The following is a 20,834-nucleotide window of genomic DNA, read 5'->3' on the forward strand; positions in this document are numbered from 1 at the left end:
CAGGCTCGGCAAGGAGGCAGGGACCCCGGCTGGACTCGCCCGGGGCTCTCTCTGCCCCAGCGCAGGACCTAGGTGCGGCAGTGGACAGCTGCTCCCAGGAAGAGCCTCCTGCACCTTGCAGGGTCAGGGCCCAATCCGGGTGGAGCGCTGCTGCCATCTGGGAGCGCAGGCGGTGACGGCTGGCCCACAGGCCCAGATTAGCAAGGGGGAGGGCCCGGCAGGTGTGTGGCTGCCTGTCTATATATGGCAGGGTCATCTGCCCTCAGGGCTAAGCTGGTTACTGGCTGTGCACTGTGGAAAAATTACCAGTCCTGCAGGGATCGCAGAATGCAGCCTTGGGCTACTACCCATGAGAGGCCGCCCCAGGTGGGGGAGATCCATTACCCACCCCCACCTGACCAGCACCTTCAGCTGGGGCACCTTCGCTGCTGGCTGTGGGATCACGGGGGCTACCCGGTGGGATGCCCATTGTCCCCCACACCAGCCATACCTGTCCTTTGCCAGTGAGCTATTTCCCACCGCCCACCACATGTCATCTCCTGAACAAACCAGCTCCTGTTTCAACACCTCCCATTGGCCTTTAATGAACCTTTAATACCATCTACATGGACAAGCTGCCCAGCAGTGGCTTGTGGGCCTGCTCTGTCGGCCTGCTCGTGGCTCGGGAGGCTGGGGGAGGGACCCCAGTGGGCCGTTCCATTTCTCTTTAAGTTTCAGATTTGCTCCCATCACAGGCTGGGGCATTCATGGGGCAGCTGTCGCAGTACCCAGGGGCCTGGCTCTTCAGCAACGAGCTGCAGGTCTCTGGGCACTGGCTGCTCAGTCAGGTCTCCAATGGAGGGGCGGGATGTGTGCAGGGGTGAGGCAGGCCCAGGCTGGGGCCAGACTGTCCATGCCACTGGCACCAGGGGCCAGATCACTGTGGGCAGGTTCTCCAGGTCCCAGTGCTGATGGGGGTGGGGAGAAGAATCAGGCCTCACTGACTGGTGCTGAGATGCAAGCCGGGAGCCCAGGACACCCCCTCCTTCAACATCACACCCTGCACTGTCTCCTTTCTGTCTCTTCAGCAGCTGGGGCGGAGTGTCTCTTGGGGGGACAGGCTCTGCCCCTGCCATTACAATAGGCCTCCAGCTAGGGGCGGAGTCTCTCTTGGTGGCACAGGCTCCGCCCCTGCCATTCAGAAATAGGTATCCAGGTAGGGGGCAGAGTTCCTCTTAGCGGAGCCAGGCTCCGCCTCTTCCCCACCTCCTTGCGCTTGGCTGAGCATGGGGCGCTGAGCCACATGGAAAGTCTTGCCACGTGTGTCTGGCTTCTTCCTGCCTGGTGGCTTCTTTTTCCGTGCTGCCTCCTCCTGCTTCCGCCGTTCCTGCTCCTGCTTCCGCCGCTCCTGCTCCTGCCGGCGCTGCTCCTTAAGCCGTTCCCTCTCCAGCCGGCGCTGCTCCTTGGGGGCTGATGGTGGGGGATCCACCACAATCTCAGGGATGAGGAAGGCGGCAGCTGGGTGCCTGCCCTTCCCAGGCTCCTGTGCTTCCTCCAGCTGCTGGGCATCGAAGATGGCTTTGGCGTTGGGCAGGCGCTGCTCCAGGCTGTAACTGAAGTCGGGCCGGGCCTTGCGCAGCTTGGCTAGCTGCCCCCGGCATTCACGCTCCACATCACGGTCCGAGACAGCCATGTCGTGAACCTGTAGGAGACAGGGATGGGGGAACGTCACAGGATCTGCCTCATGGGGGGAGAACCAAGTGCAAAGGGACCCCACGTGCACAGTTGGGTGTCTGCAGGGAAAAGAAACACCAGCGGGTGCTATAGCACTGCAGAAAGGAGCCTGCAGGTGCCCCACCCTTCCCAGTCAGGAGCACTGTGCGGCGAGGGGGGCATAAGCCCCTCGGGGAGCAGGAGCAGGACGGAGTGAGGTTAGAGCTGGGGAGTCAGAGGTGTGGAAGCAGCAGAGGATGAGAACGGCCATGCTGGGTCAGACCAAAGGTCCCTCTGGCCCAGCATCCTGTGTTCCAGCAGCGGCCAGTGCCACAGGCCCCAGAGGAAATGAACAGAACAGATAATCCTCAAGTGATCCATGCCCCTCACCACTCCCAGCCCTGACAAACAGAGGCGAGGGACACCAATGCTTCCTGGCCTGGCCTAATGGCCATTCATGGACCTAACCTCCAGGAACCGATCTAGCTCTTTTCTGAAGTCCCGGCCTTCACAACACCCTGTGGCAAGGAGTTCCACAGGTCCCCTGTGCAGTGTGAGAAAATACTTCCTTGTAGTTGCTTTAAACCTGGTGCCCGCTGATTTCATTTAGGGCCCCCTAGTTTGTGGGTTACAGGAACAAGTAAACAGTGTTCTCTGATTTACTCTCTCCACATCACTCATGATTTTATACACCTCTATCATAGCCCCCCCTCCCCTCCAGCGAGTTGTCTCTTTCTAAGCTGAAAAGCCCCAGTCTTTTTAATCTCTCCTCTTACAGCAGCCGTTCCAGCCCCTCGTCATTTTACTGCCCTTTGCTCAACTTTTCCTAAAGCCCAGGGGTCTCTTTTGAGACGAGGCGACCACTTCTGCATGCACAATTCCAGAGGCGGGTGTGACCTTGGGTTCATTACGAGGCAATAAGATATACTCTGGCCTATTTGCTATTCCTTTCTTAACCATTCCTACCACTCTGGTTGCAGCCGGCAAGGTCTCGCCTGGCGGGGCTCACTGGAGGCTGCTGAGTGTCCTATCCCTGCAGCAGAAGCCCAGCCCTGTGCGCTGCCGCTCACCTCTGCCATGAACGTGTCCTCCTGCAGCAGGTGGGCTGGGATGCTGCGCAGCTTCTCCAGCGTCTCCACCACTCCGGTGCAGTCCCGCAGCTTCTCCGAGGAGCCCAGCGCAAGGCGAACCAGTACCAGCCCCACCCGGAACAGTACCTTCACACCTGCAGGGAGACAGCAGCTATCAAGCCCCTAGCCAGCAGCAGTGGGCTCTGGCACAGCCCTAAAGCAGCCAGGAGAGTGCGCACGTGCGTGTGCATGTGTGCGTGTGGGGGGGGCCTGAAACAGCCAGGGAGAATCCAAGGGGGAGGCATGAAACAGCCAAAGACATCTGGGGGGGCCATGAAACAGTCAGGGGAGCTCAGGGGTGGAGAGAACACATGAAACAGCCAGGGGACCTATACGGGGAGGCATGAAACAACCAGGCGCACTGAAAGGAGCCTTGAAACAATCAAAGGCCCAGAGGATGGGGAACCAAGAGGCAGCCCAGTGAGTCACGAGAACTGAGCTGTCCTGTCTGTAGGACGGGCCCCACACTTAGGGATCCTCCACAGCAGTCTCCTCAACTGTCCTATAGACAGGACCCCAGGGGCAAGGGAGGCCTGGGGGGCCTGGCACAGGGCAGTGCAGGAGTCAGATCCCCCCACCTCCCTCAGCCCTGTGACAAGAGACAGAGTGCCCCAACCCCAGCCCGCTCTGCTCCCCCAAACAATGCAAATTCACGGTCCCTGCATCGTTCAGGGGAGCAGAGCAGGCTGGGGTTGGGGCACTCTGCCTCTTGTCACAGGGCTGAGGGAGGTGGGGGGATCTGACTCCTGCACTGCCCTGTGCCAGGCCCCCCAGGCCTCCCTGGGCCCTTAGGGTCCTGTCTTCACACCACCGTGTGAAGCAGAGAAGCCCAGTTAGGAGATGGCAGCAGAATGGGGCAAGCTGCTGGGTCGTTCCAACCCCCACCACTGCAGTGACTGAGTGCTGCTGCCCTGCGCTAGGCCTTCTGGTAATCTCCCGGGTCCTGTAGCTTAGGGGAGGAGGTTTTGAGGAAGGGGTGGGAGTGGAGGTGGGGTAAGGGCAGAACAGGGGCAGGGAGAGATGGGCCAAGGCCCGGCCTACAGACAGCCCTGCATGAAACAGCAAGGGGACCTAGGAGGGAAGCCATGAAATAGTCCAAGTGTGTGATGGAGTCATGAAACAGACAGGAGAGCTATGAAGGAACCAAGAAGCAGCCAGGGGACAATGAAGCAGCCGGCAGAGCTGGGGAAGGTGGAGCTATGAAACAGTCACCAGGCTTCTGGGGAGCTGCAAAATGACCAATGACTTCTGGCCCAGGGGAAGCAGGATGTCTTAGCCCTGGGGAAGCCATAAATTGTTCATGCCCCCAGCACAGCTCTGGCTGGGTGGCTGGCAGCCGATGGAGCTCTGGGCTGAGGCAGGGCCTCACACACCCTCGCTGAGGAAGGCATCCCAGATGCGCAGCACTGTGGGGAAGGGCAAGGTGCGGCTGTAGAGGCACAGGAACCACTCGGTGACATAGAGCAGGGGTCCCACGCTGTGGTTCTTCAGGTGCTTGTAGGCCTTGGGGCAGACGCGATGTAGCAGTGCCACAAAGACCTCGCTGTCCAGCAGCACTGCCTCCTGTGGGGGCAACCAAAAGCTGTCAGATCTTCCTGCTGCCAGGGACACCAGCTCTCACCCCACAGCTCTCTCCTACTTCCTGCCTGGGGAGGGCGGGGCTAGGCAGTGCAGGCTCCTCCCCTTCCCTGGTGTTCCAGCGCCCCCTGCTGGGGAGGATGAGGCAGTGCAGTGCTGGCTCCTCCCCCATTCTTTGCTGACTCCATGGTGCATCTAATAAGTGGAGCCCCACCAAAGCCAGAGCCATGAAAAATGCATCATGGACCATGAAATCTGGTCTTTTGTGCGCTTTGACCCTTACTATTCAGATTTCTCAGGGAAAAACCAGCATTTATCAGACTGATGCTCCGGCCCATGAGGGAGTTCCACAGGGATCTATTTTAGGGGTGTTCCGGTACTGCCACCCTTCCATCTGTGCCGCCCTCAGAGCTGGAGGGCTGGTGAGCGGGGGACAGTTGGCTGGGCACCCAGCTCTGAAGGCAAGTCCCTCCCAGCAGCAGTGCAGACTTGCGGGGGGCAATGCCATACCATACCACCCATACGTCTGTGCTGCTGCTGGCCGTGGCTCTGCCTTCAGAGCTGGGCCCTTGGCCAGCAGCCGCTGCTCTCCAGCCACCCAGCTCAGAAGTCAGCACTGCTGCCACCAGCGACACAGAAGTAAGGGTAGCAGTAACACAGCCCCCTCCTATAATCACCTTTGCGACCCCCCCAATCCCTTATGGATCAGGGCCCCTCCAAGGACATCCCCCTGAAATTATGGCAGGTGCTATTGCTAAGAGCCAGTGACTGCAACTGAGCGAAAGGGACCGCGAATTTGGTCGGACCCCACAACCTGGTGGAATTCCCAGCCTGGGGGAAGGGCGGGGTGGGGAGTCTCTCACCATCTCAGGGCTGTAGTAGCCGGGCAGGTAGCGCTCACTGATCTGCACCAGGCACCAGAAGGCTTGCTGCAGAGGAGGGGGAGACGTTAGTCAGAGGAGCTGTGGGGGCCCCAGAGAACATGGAGAGAGCGCAAATGAGAGAGCAGGGCAGTGAGGAGCGATGCCTGGGGGAGTACAGGGCAGGGAGCAGCGGTGCCTGGGGGAGTTCTGGGCAGGGAGAAGCGGTGCCTGGGGGAGTTCTGGGCAGGGAGGGGCGGTGCCTGGGGGAGTTCTGGGCAGGGAGGAGCGGTGCCTGGGGGAGTACCGGGCAGGGAGGAGCGGTGCCTGGGGGAGTTCTGGGCAGGGAGGGGCGGTGCCTGGGGGAGTTCTGGGCAGGGAGGGGCGGTGCCTGGGGGAGTTCTGGGCAGGGAGGAGCGGTGCCTGGGGGGGGCAGGGCAGGGAGGAGCGGTGCCTGGGGGAGTACCGGGCAGGGAGGGGCGGTGCCTGGGGGAGTACCGGGCAGGGAGGAGCGGTGCCTGGGGGAGTACAGGGCAGGGAGGAGCGGTGCCTGGGGGAGTTCTGGGCAGGGAGGGGCGGTGCCTGGGGGAGTACCGGGCAGGGAGGGGCGGTGCCTGGGGGAGTACCGGGCAGGGAGGAGCTGTGCCTGGGGGAGTTCTGGGCAGGGAGGAGCGGTGGCTGGGGGAGTTCTGGGCAGGGAGGGGCGGTGCCTGGGGGAGTACCGGGCAGGGAGGAGCTGTGCCTGGGGGAGTACCGGGCAGGGAGGGGCGGTGGCTGGGGGAGTTCTGGGCAGGGAGGAGCGGTGCCTGGGGGAGTACCGGGCAGGGAGGAGCGGTGCCTGGGGGAGTTCTGGGCAGGGAGGAGCGGTGCCTGGGGGAGTTCTGGGCAGGGAGGGGCGGTGCCTGGGGGAGTTCTGGGCAGGGAGGAGCGGTGCCTGGGGGAGTACCGGGCAGGGAGGAGCTGTGCCTGGGGGAGTACCGGGCAGGGAGGAGCGGTGCCTGGGGGAGTTCTGGGCAGGGAGGGGCGGTGCCTGGGGGAGTTCTGGGCAGGGAGGAGCGGTGCCTGGGGGGGGCAGGGCAGGGAGGAGCGGTGCCTGGGGGAGTACCGGGCAGGGAGGGGCGGTGCCTGGGGGAGTACCGGGCAGGGAGGAGCGGTGCCTGGGGGAGTACAGGGCAGGGAGGAGCGGTGCCTGGGGGAGTTCTGGGCAGGGAGGGGCGGTGCCTGGGGGAGTACCGGGCAGGGAGGGGCGGTGCCTGGGGGAGTACCGGGCAGGGAGGAGCGGTGCCTGGGGGAGTTCTGGGCAGGGAGGAGCGGTGGCTGGGGGAGTTCTGGGCAGGGAGGGGCGGTGCCTGGGGGAGTACCGGGCAGGGAGGAGCTGTGCCTGGGGGAGTACCGGGCAGGGAGGGGCGGTGGCTGGGGGAGTTCTGGGCAGGGAGGAGCGGTGCCTGGGGGAGTACCGGGCAGGGAGGAGCTGTGCCTGGGGGAGTACCGGGCAGGGAGGGGCGGTGGCTGGGGGAGTTCTGGGCAGGGAGGAGCGGTGCCTGGGGGAGTACCGGGCAGGGAGGGGCGGTGCCTGGGGGAGTTCTGGGCAGGGAGGAGCGGTGCCTGGGGGGGCAGGGCAGGGAGGGGCGGTGGCTGGGGGAGTACCGGGCAGGGAGGGGCGGTGCCTGGGGGAGTTCTGGGCAGGGAGGAGCGGTGCCTGGGGGGGGGCAGGGCAGGGAGGGGCGGTGCCTGGGGGAGTTCTGGGCAGGGAGGGGCGGTGCCTGGGGGAGTTCTGGACAGGGAGGAGCGGTGCCTGGGGGGGGCAGGGCAGGGAGGAGCGGTGCCTGGGGGAGTACAGGGCAGGGAGGGGCGGTGCCTGGGGGAGTACACGGCAGGGAGGAGCGGTGCCTGGGGGAGTACAGGGCAGGGAGGAGCGGTGCCTGGGGGAGTACCGGGCAGGGAGGGGCGGTGCCTGGGGGAGTTTTGGGCAGGGAGGAGCGGTGCCTGGGGGGGGCAGGGCAGGGAGGAGCGGTGCCTGGGGGAGTTCTGGGCAGGGAGGAGCGGTGCCTGGGGGGGGCAGGGCAGGGAGGAGCGGTGCCTGGGGGAGTACCGGGCAGGGAGGAGCGGTGCCTGGGGGAGTTCTGGGCAGGGAGGGGCGGTGCCTGGGGGAGTTCTGGGCAGGGAGGAGCGGTGCCTGGGGGAGTACCGGGCAGGGAGGGGCGGTGCCTGGGGGAGTACCGGGCAGGGAGGGGCGGTGCCTGGGGGAGTACCGGGCAGGGAGGAGCGGTGCCTGGGGGAGTTCTGGGCAGGGAGGGGCGGTGCCTGGGGGAGTACAGGGCAGGGAGGAGCGGTGCCTGGGGGAGTACCGGGCAGGGAGGGGCGGTGCCTGGGGGAGTACCGGGCAGGGAGGGGCGGTGCCTGGGGGAGTACCGGGCAGGGAGGGGCGGTGCCTGGGGGAGTTCTGGGCAGGGAGGGGCGGTGCCTGGGGGAGTACAGGGCAGGGAGGAGCGGTGCCTGGGGTGTACCGGGCAGGGAGGGGCGGTGCCTGGGGGGGGCAGGGCAGGGAGGGGCGGTGGCTGGGGGAGTACCGGGCAGGGAGGAGCGGTGCCTGGGGGAGTTCTGGGCAGGGAGGAGCTGTGCCTGGGGGAGTTCTGGGCAGGGAGGGGCGGTGCCTGGGGGAGTTCTGGGCAGGGAGGAGCTGTGCCTGGGGGAGTACCGGGCAGGGAGGAGCGGTGCCTGGGGGAGTACCGGGCAGGGAGGGGCGGTGCCTGGGGGAGTACCGGGCAGGGAGGAGCGGTGCCTGGGGGAGTTCTGGGCAGGGAGGGGCGGTGCCTGGGGGAGTTCTGGGCAGGGAGGGGCGGTGCCTGGGGGAGTTCTGGGCAGGGAGGGGCGGTGCCTGGGGGAGTACCGGGCAGGGAGGAGCGGTGCCTGGGGGAGTACAGGGCAGGGAGGGGCGGTGCCTGGGGGAGTACCGGGCAGGGAGGAGCGGTGCCTGGGGGAGTACTGGGCAGGGAGGGGCGGTGCCTGGGGGAGTACCGGGCAGGGAGGAGCGGTGCCTGGGGGGGGGCAGGGCAGGGAGGGGCGGTGCCTGGGGGAGTTCTGGGCAGGGAGGGGCGGTGGCTTGGGGTGTACCGGGCAGGGAGGGGCGGTGCCTGGGGGAGTTCTGGGCAGGGAGGATCGGTGCCTGGGGGGGGGCAAGGCAGGGAGGGGCGGTGGCTTGGGGTTTACCGGGCAGGGAGGAGCGGTGCCTGGGGGAGTTCTGGGCAGGGAGGAGCGGTGCCTGGGGGAGTTCTGGGCAGGGAGGAGCGGTGCCTGGGGGAGTTCTGGGCAGGGAGGAGCGGTGCCTGGGTAGTACTGGGGAGTGAGGAGCGGTGCCATAGCAGTGCCCTGGAGGAGGTGCCCCACGCAGGCTCCCAGCAGCTGTGGGGCAGGACTCACCTCTGGAGGCATGTGCATGAGCAGCAGCGCAGCCACGGGGCCCTGAGCCTGGCAGTAGCCTTCGCGGGGCCGGTACACGGTGTAGGCCTTCAGGAGCTGCAGGAGACCTCGCTGCCTGCACAGATGGGGCCGGGCGTTAGGGTGGGGCTGGGATACGGGGCATCCAGTGTCCCTCACCTGCTGGGCCTGACCACCAGGCCCACCTAATCCAGGATCACCCCATGCCAGGAAGAGAACCCAGGCGTCCGGGCCGCGTGGGACTGGCTAGCTGGAGACAGAGGGCAGCCTGTGATGGGTGGCTGGGTGGGCGGAGCATCGAGGGAGGGAGGCAGAGGAGCACGAATGGGACTGGTAGATGGACCACCCCCACAACCCCAAGTTTGGGGTTAACTCTGCAGCCCAGCCGGGTGCTCCCCAGGGGTGCGTCAGCTGCAGGCTGCCCCAGTGTGTGTGTGTGTGGGGTGACTGGCACACATGCCCAGTGGTGCCAAGGCCAGCGCGCCCCCCTCCTGTCTCCCCTGCTCCTTGGGCAGCCTCTGCTCTCTAACTGGAGCCGTGGGACGTCTGTCTCAGTGGTGGGACAGCGCCACCCAGTGGTCAGTGCCAGCAGCACGAGCCAGAGCCCCATTAGGGCAGTGCTGCCCAGACCGGGGTGGGTCATCCTGGGCTGGGGGCCAGGACACAGCACGTCCTCCTGCTGCAGGGGCAGACCGGGGCTCCCCCTTTGCCCTTGCAGGACACGGGGGCACCCCGCTACCTCACCCCTTACCCGTGCCCCTCAGGCGACAGGAACATCTCATGGAAGGGGAACTGGCGATGGATGTCCTTCTCAATGGTCTCCAGCCACTGCGGGTCACCAGGTGACTGCTCCAGTTCCTATGGCGACATGGCGACAGGTGACCATGGTGACTGGATGCAGGCCACAGGCCTCCACCTCCAGGGCAGAGGTGAAGGGTTAGCGAGAGGAGATTGGGGTCTTGGGTGGGTGTTAATGTCTCCCTGGATTTGTGTGCAGGGTCGTAGGCCAGGAGGAGGAGTGGCTCAGAGAAGGCCAGACCCAGCTCTACCAGGAGTGAGTCCTTCAGCTCTGGCTGGGACCAACCCAGCACAACGGAAACCCCAATGAGTGAACTGCCACCTATCTGCCAGAGCTCCCGGCCGGCAGAACACAGGAACTTAGCAACAGCTCCTCACCTCTGGCTGAGGGACAAAGGGATGGACAAAGGTTCTCACAGGAGGAGCCTGGCTCCCAGAGCCCTGGTACTAGCCAGGATGGATGATGTCTTACGATTTGTCGCTCTGTTCCTCCCCTCGGGACTCCCCATGCTGTGTGCCTGCAGGTCAATGAACCTGAGGCTACTTGGAAAAGCTGCCCAGTGTCCCTGCAAACACGGGCTGGGGGACCCAGGCCTGCAGAGGGTAAAATCTCTGACCAGGCCTCTGGCTCAGCTGGGCAGCGCTTCCAGCACAAACAGGAGGGCTGGAGATTAGCAGCAATGCCTCGGAGGCGCTGAGGCCATGTGGCTGGCCCTGGAGGAAGAGTTGGACCACTCAGGGATTGGCACACTAAAGGGGTAACCCCTTGGCACTCTTTATAAACTGGGTGTAGCACCAGTCCTGCGGATCTGTGACCCTTCCCCAGCCCCCTATTACCCTGGAGTTCTCTTCTCCTGCCATGGGGGACTCATCCCTGGGCCATATCCTGTTCTCCTGCTAGTCACCCCAGCAGTCAGCAGTAAGGGAGAAAGGGACTGGGCCCTTTCGCCCTGTATATTAACCCCTTCCCCTGGGCCCTGGGGAGCTGAGTGTTCCTCTTCTGCTGCTGCAGTCACGCAGGTGCCTGCTGCAGGAGCTAAAGGAGTGCTCCCCCAGGAGCAGAGGTAGGTGGGCTGCCATCCTCTCTGCAAGCTCGTCATTATGGGGCCCCCTTTGTGCACAGCCAGAGCCTAGGGGCAGGGGTGTGAACGGGCAGGAGGCAGCTGGCTCAGAGCATGGGGCTGCGGGGGGCAGAGTGGGCAGGTGGGGGCAGAGGGGAGAGGACGGGGGGCAGGAGCTGGGAGGGAGGTGGGGAGCTGGAGAAGTGGGTTACCTCGTATTTGCCTTTGTTGCGGTCCATGAGGGCCTGCCCTCCACACAGCAGGGGCCAGCAGCGGGCGCGCATGGATGAAGGGATCCCTTTCCGGCACAGCACCTTCACCTGGAGCCAAAGAAGTGCATCAACCACAGGGCGTCCCCCTGGAGCAGGGCCAGGGAAAGGGGACGTGGTGTGGCCGATGGATGGAGCTGGGGCCCTGGGACCCAGGCTTTGGGGTGGGAGGTCCCAGCTCCAGGAGCTGAGCTGTGCAGCATGATGCTGCCAGGAGAGTTACTGGGGGAAACCCTGGTAGCAGCCAATCCCCAAGGAGAGTGGAGGCATGGTTAGTGGGACACATTGGGGTGCCCCATGTGAGGATTGGTTTCTACATGGGGGGACTAGCGAGATTCTTTGGGGAGCCCCATGGGAGAATGAGTGCCCCACAGGCAACTGGGGCGCCCCACAGAGGGGTTGGGATTTCTCTGTGGCTCCTCACCTTCTTGTACCTCCTGGCCATGGCCTTCTCCCAGTGCGAGGTCATCTCCAGCCATTTGGCCTCCCGGCGCCGGATGAGCTCTACTGGAGGCTGGCCCAGGCTGGATGAAGGGAGAAAAATGGGTGACAACCAAAGACCATTTCCCCCTTGCCCTGAACCCCCATTTCTCCAACCACTTTGTCCCTTGGCGCACTCCTCCTACCTCCTTTTCATTCCCTCTTTTGTCCTCATTTGTGCCCCCCTCTCCACCCGCATTCAGTAGCTGCACTAAGCTCCCTTTTGGGGCACTGCTCCAGGAGGGGAGCACAGCTTCCTCTGTGCCCATCCCTATCCACTGCCTTTTTCCTCTCCAGGTGCTGCTGCCTCAGTTCCCTGTAGCCCTGCCCCACCCTGGGTCTGAGCGGGGGGAGTGGCATCCTAGAATGTGAAAACAAAACACTGGGCAAATCAGATTGTTCCAATATCACCTTAACTCTGACCCTTCTCCTGCCTAACCCCAGCTATAGGCTGGTGACACCATCACCTTGCCAACTCCACCCTCATATCAGCCACAGGACTTCCCTTCTCGGCATCACCCCCCACCAGACATTGTCCTAATCCTCTGTCTTTATCTAGAGACTCAGACTTGCCAAGTGCCCCAGAGACACTCCCCAACCCCAGCTCTCCCACCGGGAGCACAGATCTTTTGTTTATTGCTTTTTTAAAGTCATGGGGCACATTCTGACCTTCCTGATCCAAAGGTATTCCTCTCCCATGGAGATCAGCAGTTTGAGTAACCAGCAAAGAATACTAATTAATAACTAAGCAGTGAGTAGTGACTGAGTAAATACTGAGTAATCATCAAGTAAAGCCTGAGTAACAGTTAAATAAACTGAGAGCACTTTGCAAGTAATCACTGAATAACAGCTGAGTGAATATCAAGTAATGCATGGGTAATGTAAGGTAAGGTAATGCATGTTGGAAAAAATAACCCAAATTACACGTACTACATGATGGGGTCAAATTTAGCTACGACAGATCAGGAAAGGGATCTTGGAGTTATAGTGGATAGTTCTCTGAAGACATCCACGCAGTGTGCAGCGGCAGTTAGTAAGGCAAATAGGATGTTAGGAATTATTAAAAAAGGGATCGATAATAAGACAAAAGATATCATACTTCCCCTATGTAAAACTATGGTACGCCCACATCTTGAGTACTGCGTGCAGATGTGGGCTCCTCACCTCAAAAAAGATATATTGGCATTAGAAAAGGTTCAGAAAAGGGCAACTAAGATGATTAGGGGCTTGGAACGGGTCCCATATGGGGAGAGGCTAGAGAGACTTGGACTTTTCAGTTTGGAAAAGAGGCGATTGAGGGGCGATATGATAGAGGTATATAAAATCATGAATGGTGTGGAGAAAGTGAATATAGAAAAATTATTTACCTTTTCCCATAATACAAGAACTAGGGGACACCAAATGAAATTGATGGGTAGTAGGTTCAAAACTAATAAAAGGAAATTTTTCTTCACACAGCGCACAGTCAACCTGTGGAACTCCTTGCCCGAGGAGGCTGTGAAGGCCAGGACTCTATTAGGGTTTAAAAAAGAGCTTGATAAATTTTTGCAGGTTAGGTCCATAAATGGCTATTAGCCAGGGATAAAGTATGGTGCCCCTAGCCTTCAGAACAGGGGCAAGAGATGGATGGCAGGAGATAAATCACTTGATCATTGTCTTCTGTTCTCCTTCTCTGGGGCACCTGGCATTGGCCACCATCGGCAGATGGGATGCTGGGCTGGATGGACCTTTGGTCTGACCCAGTATGGCCATTCTTATGTTCTTATGTTCTTATGGGTAATGACTACATGAACCCCTGAGTAGTGACCAAGTAACAATTGAGTAAGTCATGAGTAATGACTAGGTAAATACCAAATAATGATTCAATAAACAACAAGTAAACCCTGACTCACTGAGTAATGACCAAACGAACACCCCACAATGCCCTCAAAACCACTGAGTAAACCCTGAGCAATGACTGAGTAAATACTGAGTAATGACTCAGCAAATACCTCAATTCCTTGTTGCCCTAGGGTGCTTTTGCATGAGGGATGATGCATGGGGGCCACCAGGGGTCTCATGCCCCAAATGCGATGGGTAGGAGGGGCAAGGGGCTGGCTAGAAGCCAGCTGGGGACCTAGCAGGGGGAGCTGGTGCTTGCAGCAGGCATCCAGCCCCTGCCCCCACTCACCAGCTGTGAAGGGGCAAGTGGAGCAATATGGCTGCAGCTTGCTCTGCTCCTCCAGCTGCGTTGCTCAGGGGAGAAGGTGGGACCACACCTGCACTCCCCAGCAGGACGCGGAGCAACACAGCCAGGGGAACACATTGCTCTGCTTCCCCCACACAGCCGGTGAGTACAGGGGGCTGGACCCCTGCTGCTGGTACCAGCCCCATGGCCCCACTAGTCCCCAGACAGCCTCAGCTGGGGGAAGAGGCAGGGTGAGGGTGGAGCAAGGGCAGGGAGAGTAAGGTAGGGGCTTGGGGCAGAGGGGCTTGTTCTGGCCCTTCCCTGGGCTGGGGGTGTCAGAGGGCTGGCGGCCCAGTGGGTGTCCCCTCACCAGCTGCCCCTGCTTTGGACAGAGACCCCCTAAGCTCACCTGCAAAGTGAGCTCTGCCAGTTCATATCACCAATTGGAAAGGATGCTGTGACAGCACGGGGTGTGGGGTACACTGTGGGGGGAGGTGCTACACTCTGTTCTGTACAATGCCCCATCAGGCCACCGCAAGAGAGGCACTAGCTGGGAGGGGCTTGTGAGAAAGGTTGAATTGGCGGTTGCCACCGACTGCTCTCCATCTGGGTCTATGTAAAGAGTGAGTAAACACAGAGTAATTAGTGAGTAAACATGGGTAATTAGTGAGTAAATGCTGAGTAATTAGTGAGTAAATGCTGAGGCCAGGTCTGCATCTAAAGCTTAGGTCAACTCAGTTACATCACTCAAGACTTTGACAAAGCAACACCATGTGCAACATAGTTATGTCAACCTAACCCTCACTGTAGACACAGGTTGATAGAAGAATTTTTCTGTTGGCCAAGTTACCTGCCCCAGAGGGAGTTGGGTTTACTATAGCAACAGTAAAACACTTTTCCTCCCCATAGCAAGCGTCTACCCTACTGTGCTGCTGCTGCAACTGTGCTGCTCTAGATCTCCTGGTGTAGATATACCCTGACTAACAAGTGAGTGAACATTGAGGAATGAACAAGAAAACAGAGGAAGGAGGCACCGAAACATTGAGAAACAAGTAAATGCTGAGTAATGAGCATGCAACAGCAATGTAAGCAGTAAACAACATGTAGTAATGAGTAAGTAAACACTAAGAACACAAGGAATGCCATGGGAACACATGTGAGGGGAAGGGAATGGGTGGAGCCGGGGACGAAGAAGCATGGGGAGGGCAGGTGTGGAAAGGGGTGGGGTGTGGTAGGGCAGAGGTGGGACGGGGTACATGGCTGGTGCCCCTCCCGGAATCCCTGCACTGGCTGCTTCTGCCCATGACCCTGAGTGCCACGGTCTGACCACGTGTTGTGTGAATTACTTCCTTTTGTTTGTTTTAAACCTGCTGCCTGCTAATTTCCTTGGGTGACCCCAGGTTCTTTTGTTATGTGAAGAGGTTAATAACACTTCCCTATTCACTTTCTCCCCACCAAGCATAAATGTATACACCTCCATCACATCACATTTTAGTTGTCTCTTTTCAAGGTGAACGGGCCCAGTCTTTTTAATCTCTCCACATGTGAAAGCTGTTCTATACTCCTAAACATTTTTGCCCTTCTGAGTAATGAATGTGTGAACACCGAGTAACACGAGTGTAAACACTGAGTAATGGGTGTGTAAACACTGAGTAACAGATGTGTGAACACCGAGTAACAGGAGTGTAAACACTGAGTAATGTCTGTGTAAACACTGAGTAACAGATGTGTAAACACCAAGTAACAGGAGCGTAAACACAGAGTAATGGGTGTGTGAACACCAAGTAACAGGAGTGTAAACACCAAGTAATGGGTGTGTAAACACTGAGTAACAGATGTGTAAACACCATGTAACAGGAGCGTAAACACTGAGTAATGGGTGTGTAAGCACTGAGTAATGGGTGTGTAAACACCAAGTAACATGAGTGTAAACACCAAGTAATGGGTGTGTAAACACTGAGTAACAGGCATGTAAACACTGAGTAACAGGCATGTAAACACTGAGTAAAGAGTGAACAAATACTGAGTAAATATTGAGCAAGCAGGGGTAAGGCTATCTGTGCTTTCAGCTACAGAGCTTCCCTCTCATATGCTGTTATCAGTAGATGGGAGTGGGCATTGAGGGGCTTGTTGCCCTGGGGAATTGCCTTAGGGGGCAGGTTGGCAGCCCCTTCACGCCCAGCAGGGCAGAGCAGATTTCCAGAGCAAGGTTTTAGAAAAGGATCTTGGGGATCACAGGCGGTTCTTTCTCCTCTCCTGGGCCTGTTTATACCCCGAACTGCTCGGTGGGGTGAGGTGGGGGTGGGGATGGCTGGTGTGCTGATGTCACTGACCACACACCCTTGCAAGCACGGTGTGTTCATCACCATGGAGACCGGGACAGGATGTGGCTGAGCTCTGAGCAACGGAGGAAGTGTTAGTTCATGCAGGTGGAGGGGTGCAGGATACTGTCCCAGCACCCAGCGTGCTCAGAGCCCATCCCAGAGCAGTGAGGGGCTCTGTTTTTTCTCTGGGGCATCCCTCATTAGCACATGCTGCCCCCTTGAACCTCAGTAAAGATTAAGGCCATGGATGGGTCTGAGCAGCCAGGAAGGAAACACAACTTCTGAGCTCATATTCCCTGCAAGAACACAGTGTGGGAACACAGCAGAGTTTCCCAACTACCCCCAGGGCCAGGGCACTCTCCAGGCCTGGGTGTCTAAAGACAGCTCTGGCTCACTTACAAGTTCTGAGCTCAATGCAGGAGTCACCCCTGGGCTATGCAGGAGGCCAGACTAGACCAGTAGTTTTCACCCTTTGGTCCACGAACCCCTGGGAGTTTGCAGATCACGTCTAAGCTTTCCAGGGGGGCCTGCACCCCGTTTGAAATGTGTAGGGGGCTGCAAATGACAAGAGTTTGAAACCCACTGCACTAGACAATCAGAACAGCCCCTTCTGGATCCAGGAGCCTAACCGCACCTCTGCACTTTGAACTGACATGGTTTGCATTTCGTTTTTTCAGTGGTTTCTGTAACGAACAGCAAGGAAGGGGAGAGAAAATTCCGGCCAAAGGCAGAGCTTCAGTCTCTGGCATTCCAAGCTCTGCTCCTTTGAAGACGCGCCTTGCAGCTTTCAGAACTGGGAGCAGGTTGGTTAGATTTTACCTAACTGCTGCCCCGTCCCCACCTAACGGAGGACCTTGGAACCCTGACTGAGCCCACCGCTGTCATCTGCTTCAACACCCTGGCCATTTAAACAAGCACCAAACTGATCTTAGATGCTCCATGGTGGATAAATCAGCACTAAACTCCCTGGCTCCAGCTAAACTTAGCGCTCACATTTGTTATCACCATCAGACTAGCCCAGTATCCAGGGGAACACTCCCCCACCACCCAGATGAGCCAGCTCCTAGGGAAGTGGGAGAGGATGTTATAGTAACATTGCTCCTTTCAGTCTTCTGCAGCAATTTGCAGTCGATGCAGGCTGCGTGAGATGGGACCGGTCACCTCCCTGGTGTGTGCCTCAGTTTCCCCATCTCTACAGCAGGGATCAGGACATGACCACCTCACCTCTCCTCATTGCACTCTCAGCAGGAGATGGGCTGGCAGGTGCTCTGGGACAGCACGGTGTTACAATCAGAGCTGTAACCAGCTATGGGGCTGCAGCTGCCTCTAGGGAGGAAGGCAGACAGGTGGCTGGGCTACATCCTGGCACACTGGCACCAGGATGGTGTGGGCTCTTCTTAACCCCACCTGGAAAGCTCCAGCAACCTCAGCTTAGCTGAGCCATCCTTGCCTGAATCCAGCCTTGGGGATCCGCGCCCACTCGCCATTCCCCAGCCGGGGGGAAGGTACAGAGAGTGAGCCAAGGCACCCCAGGGCTGTTGTGCCTTCCTGACCCATAGTCTGCCCTCACTAGCCCCCAGGGAGGCCACTGACATGTGCCCCAGGCTTGGGGCTCCCTGCCATCAGGCTGTTAGGGAGAAGGGCTGGTGCACAGGCCTCTGACGAAAGAATTCCAAACTGCCCCCTTCCCCAGCGCCTGAGAGACCTTTGTTCTCCAAGCTCTGCCCCTTCCCTGCTTGTACCCCATCCCCGGGGAGCAGCAGGACTAGGGGAGAGGGCCACAACCACAAAGTATTTCTCTTGACTTAGGCTATGGGTGATTCCCCCATCCCCAGGCCAGAGGCTCAGCATGTCCATGTACATCTGTTCTTTGGGCTTGAGCTTCCCATAGCTTCAGCTCACAGAATGGGGAGATGCTGGATTCAGGCACAGAGTCCCAAGGATTACCCAGTGGGGCTGGGAATGTGGGTGTCAGGGAGCAAGAAATGGGAACCAGGCGTCCAGATCTGTGACGCAAGGTGCTCACCCCAGGGGACACAGCAACATTTACAGGATGCCCCGACCCCCGGCATCTGCTCCCTGCAGTGCCCCCTTTGAACACTTCCATGCTCGGGCCTGTCCCACTCACCTCTCCTGGGCACCGCTGCCCCCAAGGAAGCCATAGCGGTCAGTCTGGCGATAGGGGGCAGCCCCGTTCAGCTCAGAGTCGGAGCCCAGCGAGCTGGAGTCATCATGGTGCCCCAGGGCCGAGTCGAAGGCGTCAGACAGCTCCTCCAGGGTGCTCAGGCTGGAGGAGTCAGCGGAGGACATGGGGCCGGACGCCATGCCTGCCGTCCCAGCACCCTGCAGGGGAAGGAGGGGCAAGGGAGGGGCTCACAGTGAGCGCCAAGCATGGCCAGCCCAGAACTGAACACCCTAGGAGAGAACCCCAGGGTTTGACCTGCCCAGGGCCCCCAACCCCATCCCCACCCAGCAGTTCCCCTACCTCCCCAGGGTCTGCACAGCCAGAGCCCTGGATCTCCTCCCCACAGGGTTTGCCCAGCCAGGACCCCTCACCCCATCCCCTCGGGTCTGCCAGGCCAGGGCCCCACACTCTCAGGTCCCTAGGGTCAGCCCTGCCCAGGCTCCTCATCCATCTCCCCCAGGAACTGCCCAGCTCAGGCCCCCTCATTCCAGCCCCACCTGGCATCTTCCCCCTTTCTGCCCAGGGTCTGCTCCCCAAGCCCCCCAGGGTGTGCTTGGCCAGGACTCCTCACCCTCATCACCCCAAGGTCTGCTCAGTTCAGGACCCCTACCCCCATGGTCTGCCTCACCCAGGATCCATCACCCCTTCCTCTCCAGAGTCTGCCCAGCCCAGCATCCCATCCCACCAGGGCCTACCCAGCCCAGGTCCACTCACCCCATCTTCCCTAGGGTCTGTCCCACCCTAATCCCTGCTCCCCCATTCTCCCACCGTCTGCCCCACTTGGGCCCTATACCCATCCCCTAACAGTGTGTCCAACCCAGGATCTCTCACCCTAGCCCCCTCAGGGTCTGCCTCGCACACCCCAGGATCTGCACCACCCAGGGTCCCACGTCCCTATCCCCCCAGATTCTGCCCCACCCAGGCCCTACACCTCCCAACCCTCTCAGGGTTTGCCCAGCTGAAGGCTCCTCACTCCATCCCCTCCAGGGCCCACCCCACCCAGGTCCCACACTCCCACTCCCCCCAGGGTCTGCTCCACAGCCACATTCCCTCCAGGGTCTGTGCAGCCTGGGCCCTGCACTCACCTCTCCCACATGGTCTGCTTCACCTGAAGCCTCATATCCCCATCCTTTCAGGATCTGCATGGTCCATGGTCCCACATGCCCAACCTCCCAGGGTCTGCCACTCCTACAAGATCCTCACCCTTACTCCCATCCTTGGCTACAGCTGAGGGCCCTGCACCCCCATCTCACCCACCCAACGCCCTGTGCGCCCATCACCTCAGGATTTGCACTGTGCAGGACCTCTCACCCACGCCCTGACCTTTGGTTCCAGCCCAGGCCCCTACACGCCCCCATCCACTGTTCCTTAGGTTTCAGCCCTGGGACGCACACCTCCATTCCCTCATCCTGAAGCACAGCTTCTCCAGCCTCGTGCATCGGTGGCTGAAATCCAAACGGGTCTCCGTTCTGGGCAGGGGCATGTGTAATACCCCTCCCTTGCACTCACACAGAGCTCATCTCTCCCTCCCCAATATTTTGTGCCTATCCCTAGGGTGACTCTGTGCAGCCCCTGTCTCCAAGCCTGGTCCCTGGTACAGCTCATGGGGGGTCCTAGGGAATCTCCCCATTTTGCCTCCTCAGGAACCTCCTCCTTGCGCGGTTCTCTCGTCCCCACTCACCTTGCCTGTGCCCAGTCCCCTCAGCTCCTGCCCTGCGCTGGGGCCATTCTCATCGGAACCATGCCCAGGCGGTGTGGCCCTGCCTCGGTCCCTTGCCAACACCTCAGACTGGCGTGCTCCCCGCGGGCTCTGCGAGCTTATTTCCTCCTCACTGTCATTTCCTTTTGCACTTCACAGGGCTGAGGAGGCAGGCAGCATGGGGGGAGGGGGGCAGGGGAGCCTGAGGCCGCAGGAGCACGTGTGGAGGGCAGCGCTGACACCCCGCTGCCTGCAGCACCCCCTGCTGGGAAAGACCAGGACTGGAGTACCAGGGGACGCCCCAGCAGCCAGCACATCTGCTCCCTGCAGCGCCTCTGCTGGGAAAGGCCAGGATGGGAGTACCAGGGAACTCCCCAGCAGCCAGCGCACCTGCTCCCTGCAGCGCCTCTGCTGGGAAAGGCCAGGATGGGAGTTCCAGAGAACTCCCCAGCAGCCACCACACCTGCGCCCTGCAGCTGCTGCTACCTGGACAGGCTGGGACTGGAGCTCTCCCCCGGACATTACCCCACTGCCCCCTGCAGCGCCCCCTGCTGGGAAAGGCCCGGACTGGAGTACCAGGAAGCTCCCCCACAGCCAGGGACTCCCCCCGCCCGCCGCAGATCCCCCTACTGGGACAGGCTGGGACTGAAGTTCTCCCCGCCCCCAGCCGGTGCCCCCACGCTGCTCCCTGCAGCGCCCCCTGCTGGCAGAGGCTGGGACCAGAGTAACAGAGAGCCCCACAGCCACTGCCCCACGCTGCTCCCTGCAGCGCCCCCTGCTGGCAGAGGCCAGGACTTGAGCAGCTGGGCGCTTCCCGGAGTCTAGGAAGGAGTACTGCGGAAAGGGATCCAGCGGTCATAGGGGACCACAAGCTAAATCTGAGTCTACAGGGTGATGCTGTTGCAAAAAAAAAAAAAAAGCAAACATGACTGTGGGCTGCAGTAACAGGAGTGTGGTGAGCAAGACTCAAAAAGTCGTACGTCTGTTCTACTCTGCGCTGATGAGGCCTCTGTTGGAGAGTATAGTGTCCAGTTTGGGCACCACATTTTAAGAGGGATGTGGTGAAACTGGAGAAGGTCCAGAGAAGAGCAACAAGAATGATTAACGGTCTGGAGAACGTGAGCGATGGGGGGGAAGACTGAGGGAACCGGGC

The 20,834-nt window shown here is 60.2% G+C and overlaps 1 protein-coding gene across 1 annotated transcript; it reads right to left on the bottom strand.

Annotated features, from left to right (window-relative positions):
* Nucleotides 1-564: 564 nt before the first annotated feature.
* Nucleotides 565-19,826, bottom strand: TBC1D10C (TBC1 domain family member 10C). The gene is made up of 10 exons (XM_074998065.1): nt 19,664-19,826; nt 17,926-18,140; nt 11,251-11,350; nt 10,770-10,877; nt 9,450-9,556; nt 8,681-8,795; nt 5,264-5,329; nt 4,196-4,385; nt 2,763-2,917; nt 565-1,681 (listed from the first exon to the last, which is right to left on the bottom strand). Exons 2-10 carry the CDS (start codon nt 18,120-18,122, stop codon nt 1,178-1,180), a joined length of 1,542 nt encoding a protein of 513 aa, XP_074854166.1. The 5' UTR covers nt 18,123-18,140; nt 19,664-19,826; the 3' UTR covers nt 565-1,177.
* Between the last annotated feature and the right edge of the window lie 1,008 nt (nt 19,827-20,834).

Source organism: Carettochelys insculpta, chromosome 6 (genome assembly GCF_033958435.1).
Source record: "Carettochelys insculpta isolate YL-2023 chromosome 6, ASM3395843v1, whole genome shotgun sequence".
Taxonomy (NCBI): domain Eukaryota; kingdom Metazoa; phylum Chordata; order Testudines; family Carettochelyidae; genus Carettochelys; species Carettochelys insculpta.

Bases quoted from the DNA above. Each gene is read 5' to 3' on its own strand.
- TBC1D10C (XM_074998065.1), bottom strand. From the start codon at position 18,122: ATGGCGTCCGGCCCCATGTCCTCCGCTGACTCCTCCAGCCTGAGCACC. The intron at 4,386-5,263 runs GTGAGAGACTCC...TTGCCCCCACAG, and splicing joins GCTACTACAGCCCTGAGATG to GAGGCAGTGCTGCTGGACAG. The intron at 2,918-4,195 runs GTGTGTGAGGCC...GTCTCCCTGCAG, and splicing joins GGATGCCTTCCTCAGCGAGG to GTGTGAAGGTACTGTTCCGG.